The 25,187-nt window shown below is 44.4% G+C and overlaps 1 protein-coding gene across 1 annotated transcript in view; it reads left to right on the forward strand.

The window, feature by feature from the left end:
• Nucleotides 1–25,187, forward strand: part of TGM4 (transglutaminase 4) — a 191,050-nt gene that overhangs the window by 20,661 nt on the left and 145,202 nt on the right. Inside the window, exon 2 of the mRNA XM_069648311.1 lies at nt 3,193–3,372. Within this exon, the coding sequence (XP_069504412.1) occupies nt 3,193–3,372 (180 nt within the window). The remainder of the gene's footprint in view (nt 1–3,192; nt 3,373–25,187) is intronic.

Raw genomic sequence — 25,187 nt, forward strand, 5'->3', positions numbered from 1 at the left:
GGCTTTCGGGGTGGCTGGTGGTGGGGTGGTTTGGTGTGAATGGCTAGTTGCTTGCCCCAGATTTTCTCCTGGAGGGAGAGGAGAGTTCCCATGAGGGCTTCTTGCACTTTGGTACACCTGTTATCTTCTATGATGAGATCTGTGGGGAGGTGACTGGTGACTCAAGTTCACGCAGGATAGTGAAGAGTTCACGGGTGTTGGACTGTGCATTATCTATTCTCCCATTGTAGCTACTGGCTTTCCGGTATGTATCGCTCTTTTGTAGTCTTTGGTGAGGGAGGTGAACTGAGCTTTGGTAGTCAAGGAAGAGTCTTTTCTCCATGCACGCTTCTTAGCATGAGACGCAAGGAGCTTGAAGGGGTGAACCAAGTGTTCATTTTTAGAGCAGGTTTGGCTTTGCACTTTTTTAGCGGGGCGAAAGTGTTGACAGCTTGTGCTATGGTGTTACTGTAGAGGTTAACAAGGGCCTCTGGGTTGGTTGCAACTTTGGACAAGACCTTGAGGTCTGCGAGGAGGGGTGTCAGGTGGTCCTTGTTAAGATTTATAGTGCAGCGGGCTTCTGGTTTCACTGGGTGACAAGGGCTGGGCCATCTGCTGATAGGAATGGCGAATGTGAAGGTGTGAGGGTCGGACTATGGGCAAGTTATGGTGGTAGAGCTGGCCAGATTGCAGTTATGGTCGGCAATCCAATCGAGGGTTCGGCCATGGTGGGTTTGTTTGTTCGCTTTGTGAAGCTGGCGTGGTCAAGCGCTGTGGTTAGGCTTTTTGCATGCGTGTCCGTGGTGTCATAGAGGCCATGTTTGAGGTCTCCTAAGATCAGAACTTTTGAACTGGGCTTGATGGTGGGATTAAGAGTTTGCATGAAGTCTTCCTCAAATGATGAGGTGGAGACTGACAGTATTGGTGGGTGAGAGAGTGAACTTTGTAGAGAGCATCTCACAGTTTGAGATTGAGATTGGGCAATTGTTGATGACCCTGATGGCTATGGTGATTTTGTAAATTAGTGCGACTCCGCCACTTCTACTGTGGGTTCTCTCATTGCGCAGGATGGCATATCCTGGGGGTGTAGGAATAGATAATGCAGGGCCTGCAGTTTGGTGGAGACAGGTTTTGCATATGGCGAGCAGGTCGAGATCATTGGAGGTCAGGAGGTCATGAATTTCAGGGACGTGCGCAGGGACTGATCTGGCATTGATATGGGCACATTTAAGGGTCTCTTTTGGTGTGGCCACTGGGGGGGTGGGGAGATGAGCAAATGTGGTGTTAAGGGGTGGGTGGGTGGTCTGGGTACCTTGTGCACAAGCGGAGGAGCTTGTTTCTAGTGTGGATGGTGGGTGGTGCTGTGGAGGGAGTGTTAAGGTGTGAAGGATTTCCAAGGTCGAAGCTGGAGATGATCATTTCTAATGGATGGGGAGTGGACGGCTGAGGGTCCCATGATGTCTGTAAATGAGATGTGGGTGAAATCTATAGGGCACATTGCGAGAGTGCGCATGCCTGATGCAAGGGGTAGTGGGCCGGTCCGGTAAGTTGCGCGAATGCGCTTACCTGATGCAAGCGGTCATGGGCCTGGATGGGTGCCACATCAAGTTTCTAGATACAGAGACCCGTGGGCGCCACATCACAGTGCGTAACACCTGTGGCGCACAACGCCAGGCCCTTTGCCTGTGCAGGCTTCGACTGTGTGGGCTTCGCTACCTGGACTTTATTCAGTTGTCGCCGGAAATTGCATTTGCATGGCGGAAATGTGGGCCCGACGGATGTGTGGCCAGCGTTTTATGTACCTGTGGTGCACAACAGCGTGCCCTTTGCCTGCGTGGGCTTTGGTACCCGGACTTTATTCAATCATCACCGGAAATTGCATCTGCATGGCGGAAGTGTAGGCCCAACGGATGGTGGGCCAGGGTATTGCGCAACTGCAGCGCACAACACTGTGCCTGGAAATTGCATCTGCATTGCGGAAGTGTAGGCCCGACGGATGGTTGGCCAGAGTCTTGCACACCTGCGCAGCAAAATACAATTTGTGTCAGCTGAAGGCATGAATTGGATTGCAGCTTGTAACAGACTCTGATATGGTAGAGCATCAACCTTAGAGATTGCCGCTGAGCGTACAATAAGCTGAAATGTCAAATTATTATATGTTAAATATCTCCTTGAGTCTTTTTTCAACAGTAAGCATGAGGTATTCATTGAAAAAGGACTGATTTCCAGAATCTTTTTTGAATTTAGGCTGAGTAACTCATGGATATTTATCCACAATGTTATGCTATATTATGTTATGTTACTTTATGTTAATAGGCTTTTTCACTGTGCCAAAATCAACACCATAGTAGTTTCAAGGGGCCTTATTGTTCGAATGGATTTCTAAACTGTGCTCTGGTGAACAGATATTTAGGCCACCCTTGTTAATGAAACAGAGAACACTTCTGGGAAGATAGCCAGACCAATTCATGGTAAGACTTGATAAAGCTAGCCTAAAGAAATCCTAGTACAATGTGTTTTGGGTGGGAATGGCCATAGGGATTAGCATGACAATGGGCAGTCAATGGGTTGATAAATAAATAAACCTGCCTCATTCGCCATTTAACCTTAGCTGTAGCCTAATGTAAAGTTGTGGCTATAGGTGGTGCTAAAGCATAGCTAATACTAAAAAGGACTGGGAGATTTAGCGCTACAGTATTTTTTAGAACGTGTACTCTTACAGCAGGTATTTTAATGGCTGAGTCATCAAAGTAACCAAAATAAATGGAAATAATCAAAGAGACTAAAACTGAGAGAAATAGTGCATACACCAGAGTTATTTACAGTGCGTTCTGAATATATAATACACATTAAAACACGTGTCAGATCATTGTAATGTTGCCAGATGACTTCATGTCATCAGGGACAGCCTGCCAGAATCATGGGCATTTATTTATTTATTTATCATTTTAATTATAGAAGTTGCAGTCCTATGTCAGTTCAATGGAATGTTATGGACTAAAGAAAAAGCAAAGCCCAGGGCTGGAATTATATGTCCCCAATGACATAAAGTCGCCCGGTAACCTTAGAACATTGTGAAGTTCAACTTTTACTTGAAAGCCATAAGGCAGTACATTTAATATTGATTAATGTGGCCTTAAGACATTGGGAGCAATAGCACGTGACTTTCTTAAACAACGTTTTGATCCCTTGCTCTTTCCACTTGTTTTGCAGAGTCGGGCTTGAAAATCACCAATGTCGACTTTCTACTGCAGACGAACAGCTTGTTTCACCACACGGATGAATTCGCCCACTCATGCCTGCTGGTGCGTCGGGGCCAAGAGTTCACTGTGAAGCTGGTATTTAACCGGGAACTGGCGCCGAATGATAAAGTCTTTCTTCAGTTTACTCTTGGTAAGGAACTGTTCTCCAGTTACTACGAAACACGTTTAGACTTGAAACCTCCCTTAATCCTGTTTCCACTGGGAGCGGCAAGGCAACCTTTCTCCTCTGTGTAACCTTGCACCATGGAATACGAAATGGAGCACAGGCCCTCCCCATAGACCCACATTTCTCTCCAGTGGTCCAGAAAGGGCGCAGCTAGAGCCATCACTTTTTTCCAGTTCATTTGGTAGGGAGAATGGTTGGGGTCTGTCAAGGCTGTGGGGTTCTTCGCCTGGGGGCCCATGCTGGCTTTCAATTCCTCTGCCTTTCAAAGGTCTCTCGCGTGGCGCAGCTGCTGCACCTGTTTTGTGTGAATGAATGGAGGGGGGAAACAATGCCTGTTCTGTTCTTTCCGCTCTCTGGTGTGGGGAATGTTGGGCGTCTCTGCAAGCCCTTTCGTTCCTTCATAATTTATATATTTATTCTATTTGCATTTCCACTTCAAGCAGACTATGCCTTGTAAACATGTGGCAGATAAATGGTTCTGTTGGTTCAAGTTCATACATTGTCTGGCGTGATACACTTCCTTTACTTAAGCACACCTTGTAGCTTCTTTTAAAGGCTGCAGTTTAAAGAATAATCCAGCTAAAATGGTGCAAGTTTCCTGAACATGATACCATGCATGCCTTTAGGAGTCTGTCTACAACGTTCGATAAATGTCTGCCAACTCAATGCCTTCTCGTCTTTCTGTTCTCCTCAAAGCAATTGTTTTTTCAGGGTTATTGAGGGGGATGTGGGGGGCGTGTGGGGTGTGTGTGTGTGAGAGAGAGAGAGAGAGAGAGAGAGAGAGAGGAAGAGAGTGTAGTGTGTGTGTGTGTGTGTGCGTACTTGCACGAGCGTGCATAATGACCAACTGTTCTGGGCAATGCTGTAGGGCATCCCAAAAGCGGGGCAGAGTAACTGCTGTTACCATCAGCACCCTGGGAGAGGGGCAGTCACAACCTTATCTCAGCCTGCTCCTCTCCTCCCCCCAGCTGCAGAGACACGCAGTCTCTGCAGCACAAAGCCAAGGAAGGTACAATCACCTCACCTTTCCTCCAAACAGCAAGGTGCTAAGCACCATAAGGAAACCAACAGTCAGGCATGGCCCAGGTTCAAAGACCTGCCCCCATTAGCGGGCCAGACAGTCGGCTATCCGGCCGGGGGCTGTGACAAGAGCCCCCACTACATAAATAACAAAGACCCAGGGCCTCCCTGGGTCCTATAAATAAGAGCAGCATGCTCTGAGTAAACACAATCTGTTTGTGGACCCTGAACGGGACCCAAACAAACAGGAGGTTCACTGTTTACTCAGTGTCTTCCAAATCCTTTTGCTTCTTTACCACAGAACCCTCCCACCCTACAAAAAGGAAGAAGAAGAACAAAAAGAAGTACAGGGCACTGTACGGTGCCCACAAACAAGTTGTGGGACACAAGAAGGCGGGCACGGGCCAGAGGGGGTAACCTCAGTACCCGGTGTCCAAAAGTATGATACTATTATGATATGTGATATTGTGTATTGCCATAACCATATTTGTACAATAAAATCCTACGGCCTTTTATTGCCAACACTTGACACAAGTTGTGAGCCAATTATTACGGGTGAGGGCTTGGGGGGTCGGCCAATACTAATGCATGCATATGGGTTCAGCAGTTAATGTTTTGGAGGAAGACTTACAATTTTTCGGGCCAAAATTTGATAGTTTACAATTGTATATTTATGTGTTTAATTTATTTAAAAAGTTTCACAATATCATAATGTATAACCATTCCTAACACGACAAGGTTTTCGAAAAAAGCAAAATGAATAACATGAATCAGTAGAGAATAATCAGATAAAACGACCACCGTAATTCATATGTTATAACTACAATCTTCTCCTATACGATCATGGATTACTATAAAGAAAAAGCTAAAACAAGAGATTTGCGAGCCTACCAGCAAGTCATGCCAGAACTCCTCTGTTACCAAGCGATTGAAGTCATGAACGAATTCCCCAGAGAATGTATCTCTTAATGCAAAGGTGTTATCACAATAAATCAGAAAATGTTTCAGTGTTTCAAAGTTTGCTGGAATAGAGCATGAATGGCAAACCATGTTGTCTGTAGTGAGTCCCCCATAACGACCCCCATCTATCAACTGTCCCTAACAAATGTAATCAAAATCGCATGCATACGTAACAAAGTGCAGGATCTGGAAACCTTTCCACATTGGGTAGAGTAGGATTATAAAGTCTGACGAGGTTGCCATATTCACAATGGAATTTATATTTTATTACTTGATCATGGTGACTACACCACTCATATAATCTGATTTTTCCTTTGCTTTTGCTAAATTCTCTAATACAGATTGCCGATTGTCTAGTCCCAGTAACACATTGTTACAATCAGCTATACAAGTTTTTAACGCAAAACACACATTTCTCAAAATGACTCGATTTAGGTCTGCACATACTGAGTACTTTGGGTGGACCTAAAATCTTTGCAAATAAATGCAATCTTTTCCACAAAATAACAGAACACTAGGAATAAATTCCCAATTCATGGCGTTAAGGACCACAGGACAAACAGTTGGTAAAATTAACAATTTTCTCCAAAAACTCCCTTCCAAAAGATTTCATTTTTTCAGATCTAAAAACAGTATAGTCTCTAAACCATATACAATGGAAGGAATGTATGTATATTTACAACACTTAGCTTTTATTTTATTCATTTGTGAAAAAAGGGGAGTAAATGCAGAGTTAGTTTGAAATAATATACCAGAGGATTTAGGTTTGGCATCTATTGGAATTCTCAAGTAAATAAGAAGCGGAATTACATTAAGTTGATTACCATCAATGTTCCAACCAATAGTACCATTGTTCGGTTTACTGGATAAAATAGCTGATTTAAAGGGGATAATTTGCAAAATATTTGTTTTTAAATATTGACTCAACCTATTTAGTGCTTGTTGTACCCCAATTTGAGTACTATCTAATGGTAAAATGTTGTCAGCAAATAAAAGCAGTGGGATTGAAAGATCTCCAATTTTAGGAAGGAAAGTCGCCATTTGCACAGATCATTTGTACTACTATGTACTACACTACATTGCAAGCCAATGAGTAAAAATCACACCCCCTCTTTCTGGTGCAAAATCGCCCCCTCTTAAAGGTTATCAAATGTTGGACATTATTTAAGTGTGTAGGAGAGCTGAAGAGGTCATGAATTATTCTGTCAGCCTGTGCTCTTCAGATATTCCTAGTGTCCTCAGAGAAAGATGGGTAAGATTGTATAATGTTAACATGCCAGTGCGTGGTATAAGGCCAGAGCTTATAGACACTTTTTCTTCTCTAGGTTTGAAGAAAAAGAGCAAATGTGTGGCCCTGCCGGGTCATGTGCTGCAGAGTTAGTCCTTCCCACAATAAGTGTGTTATGCTTTGCTTACATAATTGCCCACAAGACCTTCAATCCAGAGGTAGTGTGTTCCCCTTTGCTGCCCTGAATTCAGAATATAGCTTTTACCGCTTGTACAGGATTCTGTGAGGAAGGCATGGTATCAAAAATTAAGACAGACACAAGTGATCACAGTTCAAGGGTGTTTACTGAACTTCAATTGGGTTTGAAAAATGCTTATCTAATCCTAAATCTAAAGATGGGAGCAAGCTATGACAATTGTTAAGGATTTCAATCAGGCACACCAGGTCTCGCCTAGCATGTAGTGCGCAATGAAATACTTATTTATTTGTGTCTATAGGTTCAATATTCTGAATGACATACCACTCATATCACACCCTTCTCAAAATACCAGGTCACAGTGTACCAGGAATTAGGCTAGTTTGTAAAGGTAAATATGTATTTACTTATTTTAAGCTCAAATCACACAGGTTTTTATATATATATATATATATATATATATATATATATATATATATATATATATATATATATATATATGGGCCTAGCAATCACCAAGGGGTGACAATACAAATCAGAAAATAAGTTAAGTAATTGAATTCACTTATAATAATGCAGAATGTAACACACAGGAAAAATAGCAGTTTGGTTTGTGAACAGATAGCGTTTAGGTTAATATTTCCCCCTGCAAAGTTCTTAAGGTACAAATGAGCAATCCTACACAGATGTCAGTAATCAGCAGGTATTCAGGAATGAAAGACAATGGGCCTCATTACGACCCTGGCGGTACGGGGTTAACGGCGCCATAAAAGGTGCCAGCGCTGTTTACCCTGTACCGCCTCATTACGAGGTCCCCTGGTCAAACCAGGCATGCTTACCGGGTCCCGCGAGGGGAAGAGGGAGCAAACAACGGGCCAACTCGTAATGGCCCCCTATGGGGCCATTCCCCTCTTCCCGCGAGGGGAAGAGGGAGCAAACAACGGGCCAACTCGTAATGCCGATAGTGGCAAGGCTACCGCCGAGGTCGCAATGAGGGCCAATGTCTAGAGTTTAAATGCAATCTTCCTTCCTCAAACAAGAGAGAAAACCGTTTTTGGAAATTGACGCTTTTAAAAATGACAGGTGAAAATGGCTTTGTGACACAATGCAAAGTAGGTAAAAATGCTTAAATGGAGCAAAGTTCTTAGGAAAGCAACACTAAACAGGTCCTAACAAACATGAGCTACAATATAAACAACAGTACACACTTTGGGATGGGATTGAAAAATGGGGAAAAGATACTGTAAACTTTTGAAAACTGCAAATTTGCTGCAAAATTTCACTATGCAATTTTTGATAAAAACGGGTCAAATACACTGTTCCACAATGCGGTATTTGGTTGTAGATGTAGCTAAGGAATGCCCTACCACAACCCCTAAGAGCTGAAGTCTCCCACCTAGTATTCCGTAAGTCACTGAAAACTATGTTCTTCAACTAAACCTACCAAAGACATAAACCCTACCCATTCTCATGTTGCAGCTAATATCTATATTTGAATGTGTATAAAATGTAAAGAGAATGTACCACAAGCTCAGAAAGGAACTGTACTCATGATATGTTTTCCACCACATGTATGTAACCTTTTTCGTAACTAAGGTCTGCCACAAGTAACATTGCCGTGATGCCCTTGGGCTGCAAGTGCGCTATATAAATGTAAAAATAAATAAATAAATAAGGGTTTTAGATATCAGTGAGAGTTGAAATTTTGTTTCTATCTATACAATTTAAGAAGTTATGGAGGTTTTAGTGAGAGCAAAAAAAGGTGCGAAAATTAAACAGAAATTTGGTTTTAAAATGACAGATTGGTTTTATTACACTATTTTAATGACTATGAAAAAGAGAATGCCACCCGGGAATCTCCACAGTTACATGGCCAGCGTAACCCTTCACGTGGTGGATACCATGTTTCTTTCTGGGCTTTACTTTAGTTACTCAAAATCACTAATAACTTATGGTTTTGTAAAACAAATGAGAAAAATCAGCGCAAGAATCGTTCTGACAATACTAGGGTTCTGAAGTTAAAGATGGGATGGGTTGAGATTGGGGTAAGACAATGCAAATATACTATGGGTCACTTTTCTTCCTATTAATACTTAAAGTCCCTTGTGATTAATATTGGACCATCAAAGCTCTGGTCATTGGATCGGGTCAGGTCTAGCAGCAGCAGGGCACTTCTGGAGGGATCAATCAGCAGGGCAGTTTTGGTCAATTTTGGACTGCAGCTCAGACTGGATTTGGATGGGCCCTTCTGGTCACTGGACATGGCAGATTAGCAGGATGCAAGTTTCAGCGGGAAAGCCTTAATGGTAGCAAGCCAGATTGAATCAGAATTAAATCCCCTCAAGTTTGGGATGGTTGAATTTGGGTCTAGCTAGAAAAAGTTCAGCAATGCTAAGGTCTGGATTTTCAAAGAAATCTGGAGTCAGATACAAGATGAAGAGTTCTGGATAAGATGAAGAAACCAGGAACATAGAATGGCGCGGAAATCTGGATGTGTTCAGGAAGCAGTATCCGTTATGTGTGGTGAAGTTCCTATCTTACCAAGTGACATCAAAAAGTTTATGGTGTGAGCAGAATTTAGAAACTCCCCCCCATGGCTGTTAGTGGCCACAGGCACTTGCCTTGTTCTGGCTGGCAGTCAGAAAAGAGCTGTCATCTTTATGATGGGATTTAGGAACTCCCACATTGATTTAAACCAAAACTTAACTTTTGCACGAATGTACATTTCTAAAATTATGTTCCCCAATAACATTGGACACATACAGTGTATATTTGATGGGTTATGTCCACATTCAATCCTCATCTCTGTGAGAGCTGCCTTCGTCATTCTGTAGAATTTGCTCAATTTTAACCATAACAGTCTGGACTAATAATTTCTAATTTGGTACATATCTGGGCGACTATAACTGGAACATGAATATACAATCTTAGGCTTGCAACATTAATAGTTCTGCTACAATCAGGTTTTACCTGTAACTTTGGTTCCTTAGGTGGTATAGGGTTCATCAATGTTTTCAAAGCAAAAGCCTAAAATGAGGTTAACATCTACCAATATTGAAATGTATCCTCCTTCAGGTTGTACAGGTAAAGAGTTTCAAACTTAATCACAAATAAGGATTTAAACATCAAAGTTCTCCTTTGTAACTTCCCCTTCCGAGGCAGCAGCTGTCACATTCCTTTGATCAGGGTGGGGTGAAGAGGGAAGCATCCTGCCCCTCCCCAGCAGAGGTCAATACTCAGCCTGTCTTTTGTTCTTGGCTCAGCCCAAAGACGAATGTCTAATGAGTCCATTGTGCTCCTTGTTGTTAATATGCGGGAACCATTAAAGCTTCCTGTAGCAAGGGAGTGTCAATTTTGAAGTGTCCTTTTTCCCAGGCTGGTACTGTCAGCTCAGATTAAAGTATTTACTTAATTCCAATACTGGGTTGCTTTACTTTAAAGTCTTTTCATTTTACACAAATAAAAATATGCAACAGTTTACAAGGGATCTGAAAATTTACAAGAATTAAGCCCTTCACAAACATGCTTTAAATAGGTGAATTTGGCAATTTCTTCAGGAAAAAGAAACCCATTTAAACTGGGTTTTTGCTGGACTGGTGTTTCAGAAAATGCACTTCTTAGCTGCTGTAGTCACCACCTGGAGAATCTGTGATTTCAACACACTTTTCCTTTCAATAGTTCACTGGGAAAATGACCGTATTTAGCGCCAAAACAGTACTTTGAAGGTCGTAATTGATTAGGAAAGCTGTATTTTAAGGCATTTTCGGATTTTAGCCCTTGCGTGGCCTTGCTTCATGTGACAGGTAGCAGCACCCACTGACATTTAGTGAGTCCTCTTTTGACATCCACTTTGACTTTGTGTGGCAGGGTGTGCAGCCTTTTGTGATTTATGAACTATGCACGGTTTTGCAGATTCGGTGCGCACAGGGTTTAACACATCCATTTTTGGCAGTTTCCTTTCCCCCATTCGAAAAGGGGTGTAGTGGGCGCACACTGTCATGGGTAAAAATATCCCACACACCCCCCCCCCAACTTCATCGTGATGTCCAGTCGTGGGGGAGTCGGGCACGTGGGATTTTTTTTTCCTTCGGTCCATGTGAAGAAATCCGGTTGCTTCTCCCATCAGCGATTGATGCGACACGCTCTCCTCGCCGGTTCTAGTTGGAAGTGTGGAGCGACACTCCAGATCTCTTGGGTTTTCCCTCCCGGTCCCCGAGGAGTTCCTCCTTGGTGATTAGGTGGATTTAGTTCCAGTACTAGAAAACAGAACATAGCACGGTTATGGAAATTTCCCCACTACTGTTCCCCGGGGGACTTCAGCAGTGAGACATATGCATGACTTTAATAACAATTGACAATATTCCCCGCATATTCAATAATGGTCTTAACACTTCCCTCGCATGTAATCAATGAACATTTAATCATTTATTTAGATCTCCGGATTTTCCCCCTCTGGGTTTCCGGTAGGCTCTTCTATTTGCCACAAAGTATGCCTGGGATGGCAACTCTTTAGTTGGTTTAAGTGCAGCCACTTGTCTTCCCCTTCTGTCAAATTTCCCTTGAGGATGCGGATTTTGTAGGTGACTGGTGAGATTCTGTCCACAATTTCAAAAGGACCCTGCCAACTTGGGAGAAATTTGCGCTCCTTGGCTTGGTTCCTTTGGAAATTGTACAAGTAGACCTTGTCTCCTACTTGATATTCCTTTTTTAGTTGTCTTAAGGTCATAGTTGGTGTTCATACTGTCTGCAGATCTTTCTAGATTCCCCTGAGCATACGCAAAAGCATGTTGAAGGTGTTTTCTCAGATTCTCAGCATACTCATGAGTTGTGGAGGCAGTTATCAAGGTCTGCTCTTGGTTTCTGTAAAGTAGATGCTGGGATAGCACCATCCTTCGTCCAGTCATCAGCTCAAATTGAGACATTTTTGTTGCAGAAGAAGGGGTAGATCTGATGGCCATCAGGACAAGGGGTAATCGAATATCCCAACTTGTCCCAGAGTCTGTCACAAACTTTTTTTAATATGCTCACAATGGTTTTATTGTACCTCTCAACTCCACCACTAGAGGACAGCGGTATGCAATGTGTAATTTCCTTTTTACCCCAAGTATCTCCCACATCTTTGTCATCACTTCGCTGGTGAAGTGACTACCTCGGTCTGACTCAATCCTTTGGGGTAGTCCAAAACGCGAGAAGATGTGATTGATCATCAGGGCAACTGCTGTTTCTGCCTTGCAATTTGGGGCCGGGAGACATTCCACCCAATTAGTAAACAAGCATGTTACGGTTAACATGTACTTGTTCCCCTAGAGGAGCGAATCACGGGCCCGAGGAAATCGACTTGTAAATCTGACCAAGGCAGTGTCATCCCACTCTTTTGGAGTGGAGCATGGTGTGTGAGAAATGTTGGCTGAAATTGTGCACACACAAGACACCCCTTCATGTATTGGTCGAGGTCCTGCCCCATGTGTGGCCAGTATGCAACCTCTCACAAGATTTTTAATGTCGTATGAAACCCCCGATGACCGGCTGTGGCCGCATCTTGGGTGTGACTTAGCATCAGGCTTCGGAATGAGGTAGGGACCACCCACTTGTCACAGCCAGATATGGATCTCCTTACCAACAAACCGTCTTGGATTCTGAACATTTTTGGACATTTCATCAACACTCTGAGGTCCTCTTTCCCAATGCAATCAGTATCCGTCAGAGGAAAGTTCTCAGGGTCCTCAATGTCTTGATAAAACTTACCAATTATTGGATTCCCTTTTTGAGCTATAATCAAATCAGCATCTGGGGTCTCCTTACTCCACTGGGCAGTTGAGAGTTCATTGTGAGCATTTGTCTGGGACCTAGTGATAGCAGTGACCTGGATTTCCCCCAATAGGGACTCGATCTCAAGTAGATGCCCTAGAATGGTTCTGGTTTTGGCCATCTGATCAGCAAGGTCATTTCCAGTTTTATCTGGTCCCTCTACTTTAGAATGGCCCTTGATCTTTTTGCAGTAGATGGGCATCCCACTAGAGGTGACCAGATCATCAATATTCTGTATTAATTTTCCATTTTTTAGTGGTTTATTGTTAGCACATAGCATGCCTCTTGTTTTCCAATTAACCAGGTGCTCCACGAACCCATTTTGGACATAATCTGAATCAGTGATTATTACCAGTTTGTGGAGTTGGTGTTGGACATCAGTAAGGATGGCTTGATGCACAGCCATCAGCTCTGCCACTTGACTACTACGGGGACCAATTTGGAACCCAGTGGAGGGTTCTGGGGCATCGTTCACCCAGGCATTCCCCACGCCGGCCACAAGTTCCTTTTCCCCGCTGTTCTCAGCATGGGAGGAGCACCCATCCACATAGACAGTGGGCATTCCCTCACACTTGTCATCTTCATAGACTTTGTGTGGGGAATTAAGGTACGCCTCCATGTTGTCCTTGATTTTAAGACTTTCATCCTCAAGACAGTTTTCTCTGGCACAATCATGCAAGTCAGCCAGACCTTGCGTGAGGGGACTCTTCTTGTTTTGGCCATATCTGACCTCCATAGGAAAGCCTTGCATTGACAGAATCCAGGGAGTAATTTGGGAATTACTCACATTTCCGGCCCGGATTCTGTCACTTCATAGATATTGCAAAGAGGCTGGTGTGGAGTCTCCACTATGATGTGTTCCCCTGGATGAACGGGCGGTAATTCTTCAATGCCCAAACCGTTGCCAGCAGTGCCTTCTCACAATTGTTGAATTTTTCGTCCACAGAGGATAAAGTCTTTCTCGCAGAGGAGATGACTTTATTGACCTTGTCATGCTTTTGGTATAATACTGCAGTCAAGCATGTATTTGAGAACCCTGTCTCCAAGAAGAACTCCTTGCTTTTGACAGGGTAAACTAGGCAAGGCGCTTGTGAGAGGCTTCTTTTGAGTTGTCTTACTACGCCGGCTTGTTCTGGATCCCACTCCTACTTGACCCCCCCTTCAACAGATGGATCAGGGGTCTTGTGATCTCTGCGTAATCCTCAATGAACTTTCTACTGTAATTAGTCAGTCCAAGTAGGCTCCTTAGCTCACGCAGAGTTGTGGGGTCTTTTAGTTTCAGGAGTGCTTCTAATTTCTTTTCCTGGGGACAGAGACCCTCAGGAGTTATCTCATGCCCCAATAAATTGACACGAGTCCTGCATCACTGTGCCTTTTGGAAAGATAGTTTTGCTCCGGGAGCCCTCAACTGTGTCAGAACATAACGGATCTCCGCTACGTGTTCCTCCACAGTTGAGCTTTTGATTAGAACATCATCTACATAGGCCAGGTTACCTCTTTCACGCAAGTCGGCATGGCCTTATGCAAGAAGATATTAAATTCATTGCTGGAGTTGATGCATCCGAAGGGGGTCCGGGTCCAAGTGCACTGCTGCCCCCCGAATGTAAAGGCCAGCTTGTATTGGTCCTCCCTACTAACAGGTACGGTCCAGTACCCATTGGTCAGGTCAATGGCAGTGTATACCTTTGACCCCTGGATCTGGGCCAGCCCTTGGTCAATATAGGGAAGAGGCCATCGGGAAGTGTGGACCCATTTGTTTAGCTCCCTCAGGTCAGCGCAGAGTCTCCACTGGCCGTTTGGTTTCAAAATCCCCATCACCGGATTATTGAAGGTGCTGTGGACTGGACAAATTATCCCACGGGCCTCAAGGTTTTTAATTATTTCTGTGAGGGACTTCATGGATGTGAGAGGCAAGTGATATTGCTTCACAAACACTGGATTCATACCAGGGTCCGTGGGAATTGTTGTTGTATGGATTTCAGTGCAACCACATTCATATGAGTCCACCGCAAAGAGAACTTGAAAATCTGAGAAAACTTGTTTCAATTTTTGCTTTTGCTCCAGAGTCTCACAGGCATCAGCTAGCTTGACTCTCTCTTCAACCATCTGCCTGTAGCCCGGAAAGATGTCTGGTTTGGCTATCTCAGTGGTCTCCTCCAGCTGGGTGGAGAAGTCCCTGGTTAAAGTATTGACTTGGACTGATGGCTTCAGGTGGGGGAGGCAGTCCTGGTGGACTTGAAAGATCACCTCATCCCTCCTGAAGTCACAGGTCAGCTATTCCTTACAATAAGGACAGGAGGAGTACATCAGGAAATTCCCCCCATGCAGGGTGAAGATCCTGTCTGGTGTTGTGTCATTGTCGCTCTCGCTGTAAAAACAGTCATTGGGGATTGGTCCTATCAGTTCATTACCTAAATCTATGGAAAAATGTTGGTCAGCAACCGCCATTCCAATAATGGTGCCTGCGCCCAGAGTGATACCCCTAAGGTCACAATTATCCACCACTAGTGGAATGGTGTTGTGCTCTGTATTGACTAGTGTTGTTAGGTTTAACCCCAAACCTTGCTGTTGGAAATGGTCGTTGAAGTGAACATATGCATCAGGATTTTGCAGTTTCTGTCCTCTTTTAATTTGTACTTCAAGTAGAAATAGTCGGGCCCTTTCTGGGATGGTGACTTCCTCTCCAATTTGAACTTCAACTGCATATGGCAGCAGTTGAGATGACCGAAATGCTTTCTCTAGGTAATCAAAGTCCATGAGATTACCCTCTAATCGGGACCAGGCCTTGAAGTTTATTAGGTCCAAACTAATGGCAAAGCGATTGAGAATGTCACTGCCTAAATAAAATGCAGCAGGGACATCTCGCACGAACCAACAATTATGGACTATGCTCTTGTTGCCTATGGAAATTTTGAGCATACACCTGCTTGGCAGGAGATGTTTGCAATTGGGAGTTTCCAGGTCCATTTCCCATTTGTCTATCAATTTAAATGTGGGAATGGCTGGTTCTTCTGGGAGTTCTTGGAACATGACTTCGCTGGTGAAACTCTTACCGTTGTTCACGCACACTCGGGTGAGAACAGAGTCCTTCCCCTCATTTAACTGAAAAGGGATGAACAACTGTTCTTCAATCGTCTGAATGTCAGCTTTGAGCTGGTTTCTCATCATTTTGGACTATGGAAGTGGGATTTTCTGATTGTGAATTGGTATAGAATTTCAGAGTATTTCCTTCCAGTGTAGAATGCCACTTGATACTGGAAGGAAGGTTGATTTTCAGAAATAGAGAGGACTTCCCATCACCAGTTTGTTGTCCTACTGCAATTACTGTCACGTCAGGGATTTTGTTGTTTTGAAAATGGAATTCAATGTGATCCTGTTTTTGTTTAGCTATGTGGCATGTGCCATTTTGACTAACATGGTTGAGGCAAGATTTTAATTTTATTGGTCGGTTAGTCTGCGTCCAGAGGACCTTGTTTACACAATCTATTAGGGGGCAGAATCTACGCAGGATGTAATTCCCCAGTAGACATGGTGTGCCCTCTGGAGTCACAACTATGACCATGTGTTTCACCTTGTGTCGCCCAATTTTAATTTCCAAATCCACAGTCCCCTCGACAAAAATTTAATTCCCATCGAAGTTCTGAAGTTGTCCAGTAAGAGGGCTGAGAGGGATCTGGTATTTCTCCCCCCTTCCTTTATTCAGCTGATCAAAGGCAATATTTGACAGAAGGGTGGCTTGGGATCCAGTGTCCACCAGTGCCAAAAATGTACATTGCTCCTGTATTTGGACCGGGGCATACAATCTTCCCTCCTTCTCCTCAAGGGGGAAAAGATAATGTGCATTTTGGGCCAGTTGGTGGGTTAATTTCTTGACTCTTGATTCTGACATGGGTAGTTTGGGCAGGATTCGGTGTGAGAGCTTGGGGATCTGTAAGAAAAAGGTGGCAGTTGGATATGGGGGAGTATTGGGCTCCACTGGTTCTGATACTGGGCTTCCCCCCCTTTTTGGAGGCAGTCCCGGGAATACATTTGGGCAAGGTGATTTTCTGGCTGATCATTCTGGGGTTCGATGATGGGGGGTCCTAACTCAGTCCCCACATTTATCCAGTCTTGATAAGGATCTCTCGGGACCCATTTTTGTTTGGGAGCAGTTTCCCCATCCCTGAAGGAGAAGGTCCTTTTCTCAGAGTTCTTTGAGGACCCCTCTCCTTCAAATTGGAGGACACTAACCTCCTCCATAAAAAATGTGTCTTTTGAGGCCCTTTATTTCTCTTACCCGCCCTCTATTCCTTAGGTTGCAGACTTTTGGTTCCGGTTCGGGTTCCTGGGTTTCCAGGGGCTTTTTACAAGTGGGGAAGGAAGTGCCCTCTAAGGCTTTACACACCCTTCACCCTGTGACCCCTCCCTTGGAACCAGTGGGTTATCAGGGTTTCTCTCCCTGTCATTGCTCTGGAGTACCAGACCCTTGATTTGTGGAGTTCTGAGCCGGCATGCTCATTTGAGGGTTCTGCTAAGCCATCAACATGTCACCCAGATCATGTGACAAGTTCTGGACCTGGCGCTCCAGTTGGGACACCCGCTCTGGCTGGTACGGGGGTCTCTGGTCCATCCTAGGTGGATCACGAGAAGGGTAACTGTTCATTCTACCATAATACCCTTGGTTGGGATAGTTCTGGTAACCCTCCAGCCTTGGCCTCCCCTTTCCCGGATTGGGCGGTCTGGGCTCAGGAAAATGGGGAAAGGGTTGTTTTGTGGGTTGAAGTTGGCGGGTACCGGGGGAAGAAGCTCAACCCGGCATTTGAGGTGTTACTGCCCTCGTGGGGAAAGTTGGGAGGGAGGTCTCCTGGGTTGGTAACTACCTGGTTAGATCCCCCCCCCTTGGGCTGGGGGAGTCCACACATACCCCAGGATGGGTCTGTTGCCCTTGTAACAGGTCTAACATAATCAGGGGCATTAAGGGTCCCATTTGTGGGATTACCTCCCTGACTACCTGTTTGGGATTGGCCTGAGGGCCTTCTGGGTCTTTGGTTAGAAGATGGATTCTGTACAGGAATATTTTTACCCCCCCCCCAGCTCCAGACCTAAAATGGGGGCAACCTTCACCTCTGCCACCTTAGCAGCAGCAGGGGTGTTGGCTGGTTTGGGGCTTTTATTTGTATTTTTATTCTCTGCCGGTTACTGCACTTCATAAATACGAGTCGCCTGTTCAATGACCCAGTCTAGTGATCTCTTCTCGTGAAAGTCCCTCACCAGCTGGGTCATGATGTATTTATGGAGTGAATGAAAGAAGGTATTAATGAACTCCCTACTGTCTGTGTGCTCCCTCCTGGTGGTTTGCGCAAAGGCAAGTTTTAGTTCTTGTACAAATTCTTGTGGGGCCTGGTCTTCCCCACACTGCAGATTGTAGGCCGCCTTGCGGGCCGCTTGGGGGTTCCTATGTACCGAAAAATGTTTTAAGATGGCCGCCCTATAGGTGGACCATCTTGAGTAGTTCTGATCCTCCAGACCTGCAAAGAAGCTGGAGTATTCAGGGGAAAAGGTCCACTTGACATATTGGATGCAACTCTGGCTATCTTTCAGATGGAAAGTATCCATCATTTGCTCGTATAACTCAAGGTGCTCCCAGACTGAATAGTTGGCATTTTTGTGATAGGGAGTTAGGACGCTCCTAATGACCTAGATCTGTTTTAGGGGATCGTTTAGTAGAGCCCTCTTAATTTTGTTGGCCTTTTTAGTCTTAGTCACTCGTGTCCACTCATCCTCTGACTCAGAGGCACTGCTACAGGAGTTGGCTATCTGATCCTCTATGCTCTCCCTAATTCTGCGAGCTTGAGAATGGCTGGCAGAATGTGGGGGCCTAGTTTCTTGATGCCTGTGGCGCTCAGAAGAGTCTTCTGACTCTACCCTGCTCCCAGGATTGGCTGAGTATCCCCCCCCACTGCCCTAGCTGGGAAGAGGTCTTTAAGATACTCTTTGTGGGCCTGCATTCCTGGAATTCCCCACCAAATTTGACAGACTGATCCTTTGGTAGTCCGTATTTTTGGGGATCCAGTTCCCTGATTCTCCCCTTACAGGAGTCTTCCTGATCAGAGAGGCTAGCCCTAACATTTGGGAATCTGTACAGAGATGCCCGCCCATCCATTTCTGGGAGGCGCTGATCTGTCAGTCCGATGTTTCCCATTCTGCTGAAGTCTACCATCCCTGTGGCCCTTATGAGCCAGTGGACATGAAGGCGGCAGAGTCCATGGTACTGAAGGGGTTAGAGTCCCTGATGACAGTGGTCCTGATGTTATGTTCAGAGGGTTTCTCTGTCCCTTCCTACCTCTTCTCTTTCAGCCCCTATTCCCTGGTGACATGTCAAGATCTGACTCTTTTGCTCCTCTATTAAGGCCTTACTGGTCTCAATGATTTGCTCGTGCATGGCTATCTGCTTGTGGAGCCTATCATTCTTTTCACAGAGAGCCTCATTTTCTCTCTGTGATTCATGCCTGGTTTGGAAATACTGGGGCAATTTTTGCTGTAGGAGACACACCTCTTGAGTTTTGTCATTATTGGTCTGAGTGTTCTTTTCCAGAGCATCCTCCACCCACCTCGTGTGCTCTAGTAGCTTCTCATATTCGGTTTTAACTTCACTGAGCTCCTGGAGGGCCAGCTTTCTTTCCTCTAACTTAGTTTTTAATTGGCTGACTTCCTGGCCTAAGATATCCCTCTCCTGACTTATAGTGCCCCTCTGTGCAGCCAGGTTGTCCCTCTGTTTTTTAAATGCACTCGATTTCTGGCGCTCCATCAAATTCTGCTTGAGATTCTAGGTCTTTAATAACTCATTTATTGTTTGCCTCTTTTAATTGGTCTATCTGGTCTTGTAGGACGACCATCTGTTCTGCACAGACCCTATTAAAAGTTAATTGTTGTGCCAGCTTCTGTTGACTCTGTTGTAAAGAGTCAACCCTTTCCTGACACTCATTTTGCAGTGTCTGTACTTGGGTATCTCGATCTGCCTTCTCTTGCTGTAAGAGAGCCAGATCTTCCTTTAGTTTTGTCAAGTACTGCCCAGCTTCTGTCTCTGATTCTTGGCTCTTCTGGAGCCTTTGCTCTGCAGAGTCCATTTTAGTTTGGATTTTCTGTAGTGTTTCACCTTGCTTCTTTGCCAGAACTATGTTTTCTGCATGCTTTTCCTGTATTATTTCTATGTGGAATTACAGGTAGGCTGCTATTTTGGCAATTTTACTCTGCTCCTCTTTTACTTTTGGGGCCATGTACAATTCACTAAGCGCTTGGTGTAATGGGCCCTTGTTCTGCCATGCATCTAGGTCTATGGAAGTGACCTGTTCTTTGATTTCTTGTAGCGAGATCTGCTCATTCTGTTCTGGCCACTCACCCCTGACAAACAGTTTGTGCAGGGGGTGTTCCCTAGCAATATTAATCTCTACTGGGATCGTCATTTTGGAAATATCAATTTCTTTATGACTTATTTCAGGTTTAATTTACTTTTACAAACAGGCCTGATTTTTGGAGTATTTATTCCGAGAGGTGCTTGTACAGTGTAGCACATTACCCCAACCCAGCAAGGTGTCTGTACCCTGCAGGCTAGTATGCTGTGTTAGACTGTCACGGGTGGTATCTTGAATTCAGAATCACGGCACAAGCCCCCAAAATCTGTTAAGGTTTTCAATCAAGCACACCCAGGTCTCGCCTAGCATGTAGTGCGCAATTAAATACTTATTTATTTGTGTCTATAAGTTCAACATTCTGAATGATATACCACTCATATCACACCCTAGTCAAAATACCCCTCAGGTAACAGTGTACCAGGAACCAGGCTAGTTTGTAATGGTAAATATTTATTTATTTATTTTAAATTCGAATCACACATACGTTTTAAAATATATATATATTAAAACATGCGTTATTTGAATTTAAAATAAATAAGTAAATATTTACCTTTACAAACTGACCTGATTCCTGATCCACTGTGACCTAGGGGGTATTTTGAGAAGGGTGTGATATGAGTGATATTTATTTATTTATTTTAAATTCAAATCACACATAGTTTTAATATTATATTAAAATTTATGATGTGTGATTTAAATTTAAAATGAATATTTACCTTTACAAACTACCCTGATTCCTGGTACACTGTGACCTGGGGGGTATTTTGAGAAGGGTGTGATATGAGTGGTATATCATTCAGAATATTGAACTTATAGACACAAATAAATAAGTATTTCATTGCGCACTACATGCTAGGCGAGACCCGTTGTATTGCCTGATTGAAATCCTTAACACCATCAAATGATAATAACACAGTCCGAGTCAAGTCTGTCAAAATAAAAGGCATATACTAATAAACCTATTGCCAATCCTTACTTCTAAATACAAATAGTGTGGCAAACAATGTTATGCAAAAGGAAAGTGTTCAAGAAATTATATGAGACCTTCGATTGAGCACCCATGATGTGATGGACCACTCTGTCAAAGGTATTGTATCTTGCTTTTAAAGTTCAATCACTCATCAGCAGTTCAACTTTACTTGCGTTCCAGTGCTCGTGATACAATCATGCTGCTTGCAACCTTGGCTTCAACACAGACCTGCCTTGTATCAGTCTCTCAAAATCACTGGCTTTGTTGATTTGACCGACTATGCTTTGTTTTTGGGCCAAGGACGATACCATGGTGGCTGGCGTCTCTCCCCGCCTTCATTATTGACGCAGGAGGGGCCCGGGCATCTCCAACACACAATGCAAGATTCTTCAGCCTGGTATCCCGGTCTTACGCTTTCTGTTTGTGAGGTTTCTGGAAAGTAACGGTTCCTTATCGAAAAGGCAAAGGGAACTTCCCTCCTTGTGATCCCATTCTGTTTTGACATTTTTCTTCTCTCGTTCAGCTGCTTTCTTGAAACTGCTGTTTCCTTGTGTGCTTTGCCTCGCTCAGAGTGTGCTCTCGTGCTCCGCCTTTTATCCATGTAGGGAAGCTTAATGGAAGTGTTTGTGTGTGATGGGCAGTAATTACCTAACCTCACCTGATCATTGTTTTGGGACACATCAGGTATACACCCTTGGGTGTTAGTCTGTTTTTTCTCATAGCGGGCTGTTCGTGTGAAAGTGCTCATGGTTATAAAGGGGGGTTAGAGTTCCTAAATATCCTACCTGATAGGATGGGGTAAGAGTGTTACAGGGAAGGGGATACTGCATCTCACCATTCGGTTGTCCCACTGCCACTCCCCGAAGACCCCTCACCCAGGTGATCCTCCTGCACTGGTCCACCCCCATGAACTAAATCCAAAAGTGATGGCTGTGTCCTGGCCACCTGGATGACAGATCCCTGGGGACTAGTGGGCGAAACACCTTCTGGTTTCTCATGGCATACACAAGTTGAAAGTCTGCATCTCTCACTTCCATATAGTGCTGACATCTGGCATTTTGATCTCTTTTCCTCCCCCTGTTCATGTCAGGGATGCAAGATTGTTCTTGCAAAAATGACTCTCTCTAATCACTTCTGCCTTAATCTCGTACTTGTTTACAGACCACCTAACAACATGCCTGATTTTAATGATGAAATTATTCAAATCTTTAATACCCTTTGCGGTCCAAACCATATGACTCTCTTTCTTGGAGATTTCAACCACTGGCAGGGTAACAACGCGAACCCCAGATCGACCACTCAGCCAACCACATGGGCAAACTCTTTGAGATCCTTAAGGCATTGTAAAAACCCAAGGCGGTCGAAGTCTCATTTCAGCCTACAAACCATGATTGTATGAGAGTTCACACTGTCAGATACAAAATAAAAAACATGCAAGCTCAAACAACCAAATGCGACTCGTTGAAAGTACACCTTTGGGGGACTCGTGAACACACAAAGTTCAGGCTATCCCCCATTTCTACCACGGAACTGACAAAAATTATTTCATCCATGCACCCTACCTCATGTGCTGAAAACTGGCTCGTGGGTGATATGTCATCTATTTAAAGCAAAGTATTTCTCAATTTGCTGGGTTCTATAAGCCGATGATCAATACCATGTTATACTCAGTTTTGTGGGTTTATGCTCCTGAGACCCTTGAGCACAAACTCTATCTCTAGGCAAATGATGGCTCCCATGGGCCTTGGTCATCTATGTACCATTGACACCCTTCCAATCAATTCTGTCATGCACCTTTTAAAGGTCGACATTCTAGCCTCCCCTAAGTCACATTTGTAACATTGGAGAGTGGAAATTAATTTGAATTCAAATACACCAACGTGATTCCGTTCCCTTGTTAAGATTCTGGGTCTACTCAGTGACATTAGGGGAGGGGTTCCAAAAGAATGTTCCCACATGACCATACATGCATTGTGGAGAGGTTCAATTTTGCCAGGACTCTCCTGCACTGAGCTATTGGAGGGCTGAGGATTCTCCAAGACTCCAAGACTGTCTGGCAAAGTAGCTATGATTTTCACCTGCCCTGTGATGGGGAACAAGGGAGGGAGACTAGGGGATCCTCCCCGAACCAACCCTGTGCCCAAAATCCACTGGCTGCTACAAGTGGCACCAGGCTCCCTAACTCACCCACTTGGCATCCCTAGAACCTGGCAAACGATGTGAAAATAATTGGTTTACACATAAATTACGGCATTGAATTACCCAAAGAAAATGTTGTTTATTGTGAAACTGAAATCTGCTTGAATAAATGTTTTCTTTTTGAACGACTACTCGGATCCCTGTGAGAGTTTCCATGTTTGTTCAGTATTAACTGAATCAATGCCTTTGGCAAACTATTCTCATCTTGTCATGTCCACAGCTGTGTGGAACTCCACTGCCGGCAGAAAAATGACGTATGGGCTACATCTGTAAAACACATGCACACCCAACAATATCGGTCACCATACTGGATTTTATAAAGGGCTGTCATCAGCCAGTGGAACCCTTCCAGGTAGCTATGAAAGGTATTCACATAGGCATAGCAAAGCACACGAGGCAACCTGGCCTGAGTGGCGTGCCATCTCTCAGGAACACCTACAGAAATCCCTTCTTTGATAACTCTTTGGTTTGGGTCTTATCAGGAGAACAGTGGATTAAAAATCATGGGGAAAATGGAAAACAGGGGCACTGTACCAGGTTGGTGGACCAGCGTCTACTCTACATTATGCTCCCTAAGAATGAGCCTGTAGCACCACTTACAGGCTTCACATCCCTTACACCCTTCAGCATGATTAAGAGTCAAAACTCTGGGAATCAAAAAACCATTCACCAATAGACATCACACCCTGTCAGAAAGCTTTTTCCCTGGCTGAGTCAGTTTAATGTAACAAGGTCACCTGCCATGAGGATCCTATCAGGACCTAGCAACAGTCCTCTTTCTCAGCCATCAAACAATCCATGTTATGAAATGGAGACCTACTCTGGGCTTTAGCTAACTTTAATCTTTGGCTAATTTAGTTATAGCAGCAGAAAGGAACCCACTGGGTGAGCATCTAATCCACTCCCACTGGTGAGCAACTATGGCTGCCGTAGAGCTTTACCTTTCCACACCCCCAACCTTGTGCAGTGCCTGGGGGAGTCTTGCACCCTTCTGAATGAGCCCACACATTAAAGGTGCCTGCTCTAGCCTCAGGGATGCTATCCCTTTCAAGCCTATAGGGTCACTCCTTGCCATGTGGGAGAGGCTCATTATTAAATTGTGGGCTTCCCCCTGTATGCCTCTGGCCTGTTTAGTACTAGAAGGCGTTACATGCAGCCTTTTTCTGCCTCCAGACTTTCCTCAGGGCCTCGGAGGCTAGGCTGGCTTTTTATAAGGGTGCCTTTGGACAACCCTTCTATGCTCCTGAGAGCTACCTGCAGCGCCTCAGGCCTCACAGACTCAGGACAGGGCTTGCCCTCCTGCAGTCTTCCTGCCAGGCCTGCTGGAGGTGTGGGCCTGCTTCAGGCCACCTTCCTACCCTTGTTGGCATTTGCCAGGCTTCTATCATCAGGTGGAGATGCACTTTAAAGCTGACATGCCATGGGGGAGCTGGAAAATGGGTAGGCAGAACTTTTGGGATCCCAGCCTTGCTACAGTCATCTTCCCCATCTGAATCAAAGGAGCACACAGGATATCCTCGGGCTTGGGATTTCTTGTTGGTGAAATGGTGAAAGTAAGAATGAAGACTTGTCCCCCGCCCCCCCCGCACCTCCCAGACCACCTCAACCATGGGGAAACCACCCTTCAAATCAAAATAATTGCGCCTTACGCTAGAAAAAGACTTCTTTTTTTACCTGAAGGGAATTGGCTCATCTTGGGACAGAATTGGAATTGTATCCAGTAATATGTAACGGGCATACAGGAGTTACGTCTATCAGAGAATTCTTCCAGTTGATAAGAACTACCTTATGGATTACTATTTGAACATCCAGAATGCTAAAGAAGTGGTGTAACTCATGTAAATGTTTACTTCAGTGCTGACTTGGTGAAGAATGTCATGTTGTTGACATTGCCTGTAGCCAATATATACTTGTGTTCTTGGATCTAATACTTAATTTGAAACTATCATTTGGAGACAAATGCAAAAGAAAGATCTGGAACCAAGAAAGTGTTCATACCCCATGTGC

This window comes from Ambystoma mexicanum, chromosome 2q (assembly GCF_040938575.1).
Source record: "Ambystoma mexicanum isolate Mex_15411 chromosome 2q, UKY_AmexF1_1, whole genome shotgun sequence".
In the NCBI taxonomy this organism is placed as follows: Eukaryota; Metazoa; Chordata; class Amphibia; order Caudata; family Ambystomatidae; genus Ambystoma; species Ambystoma mexicanum.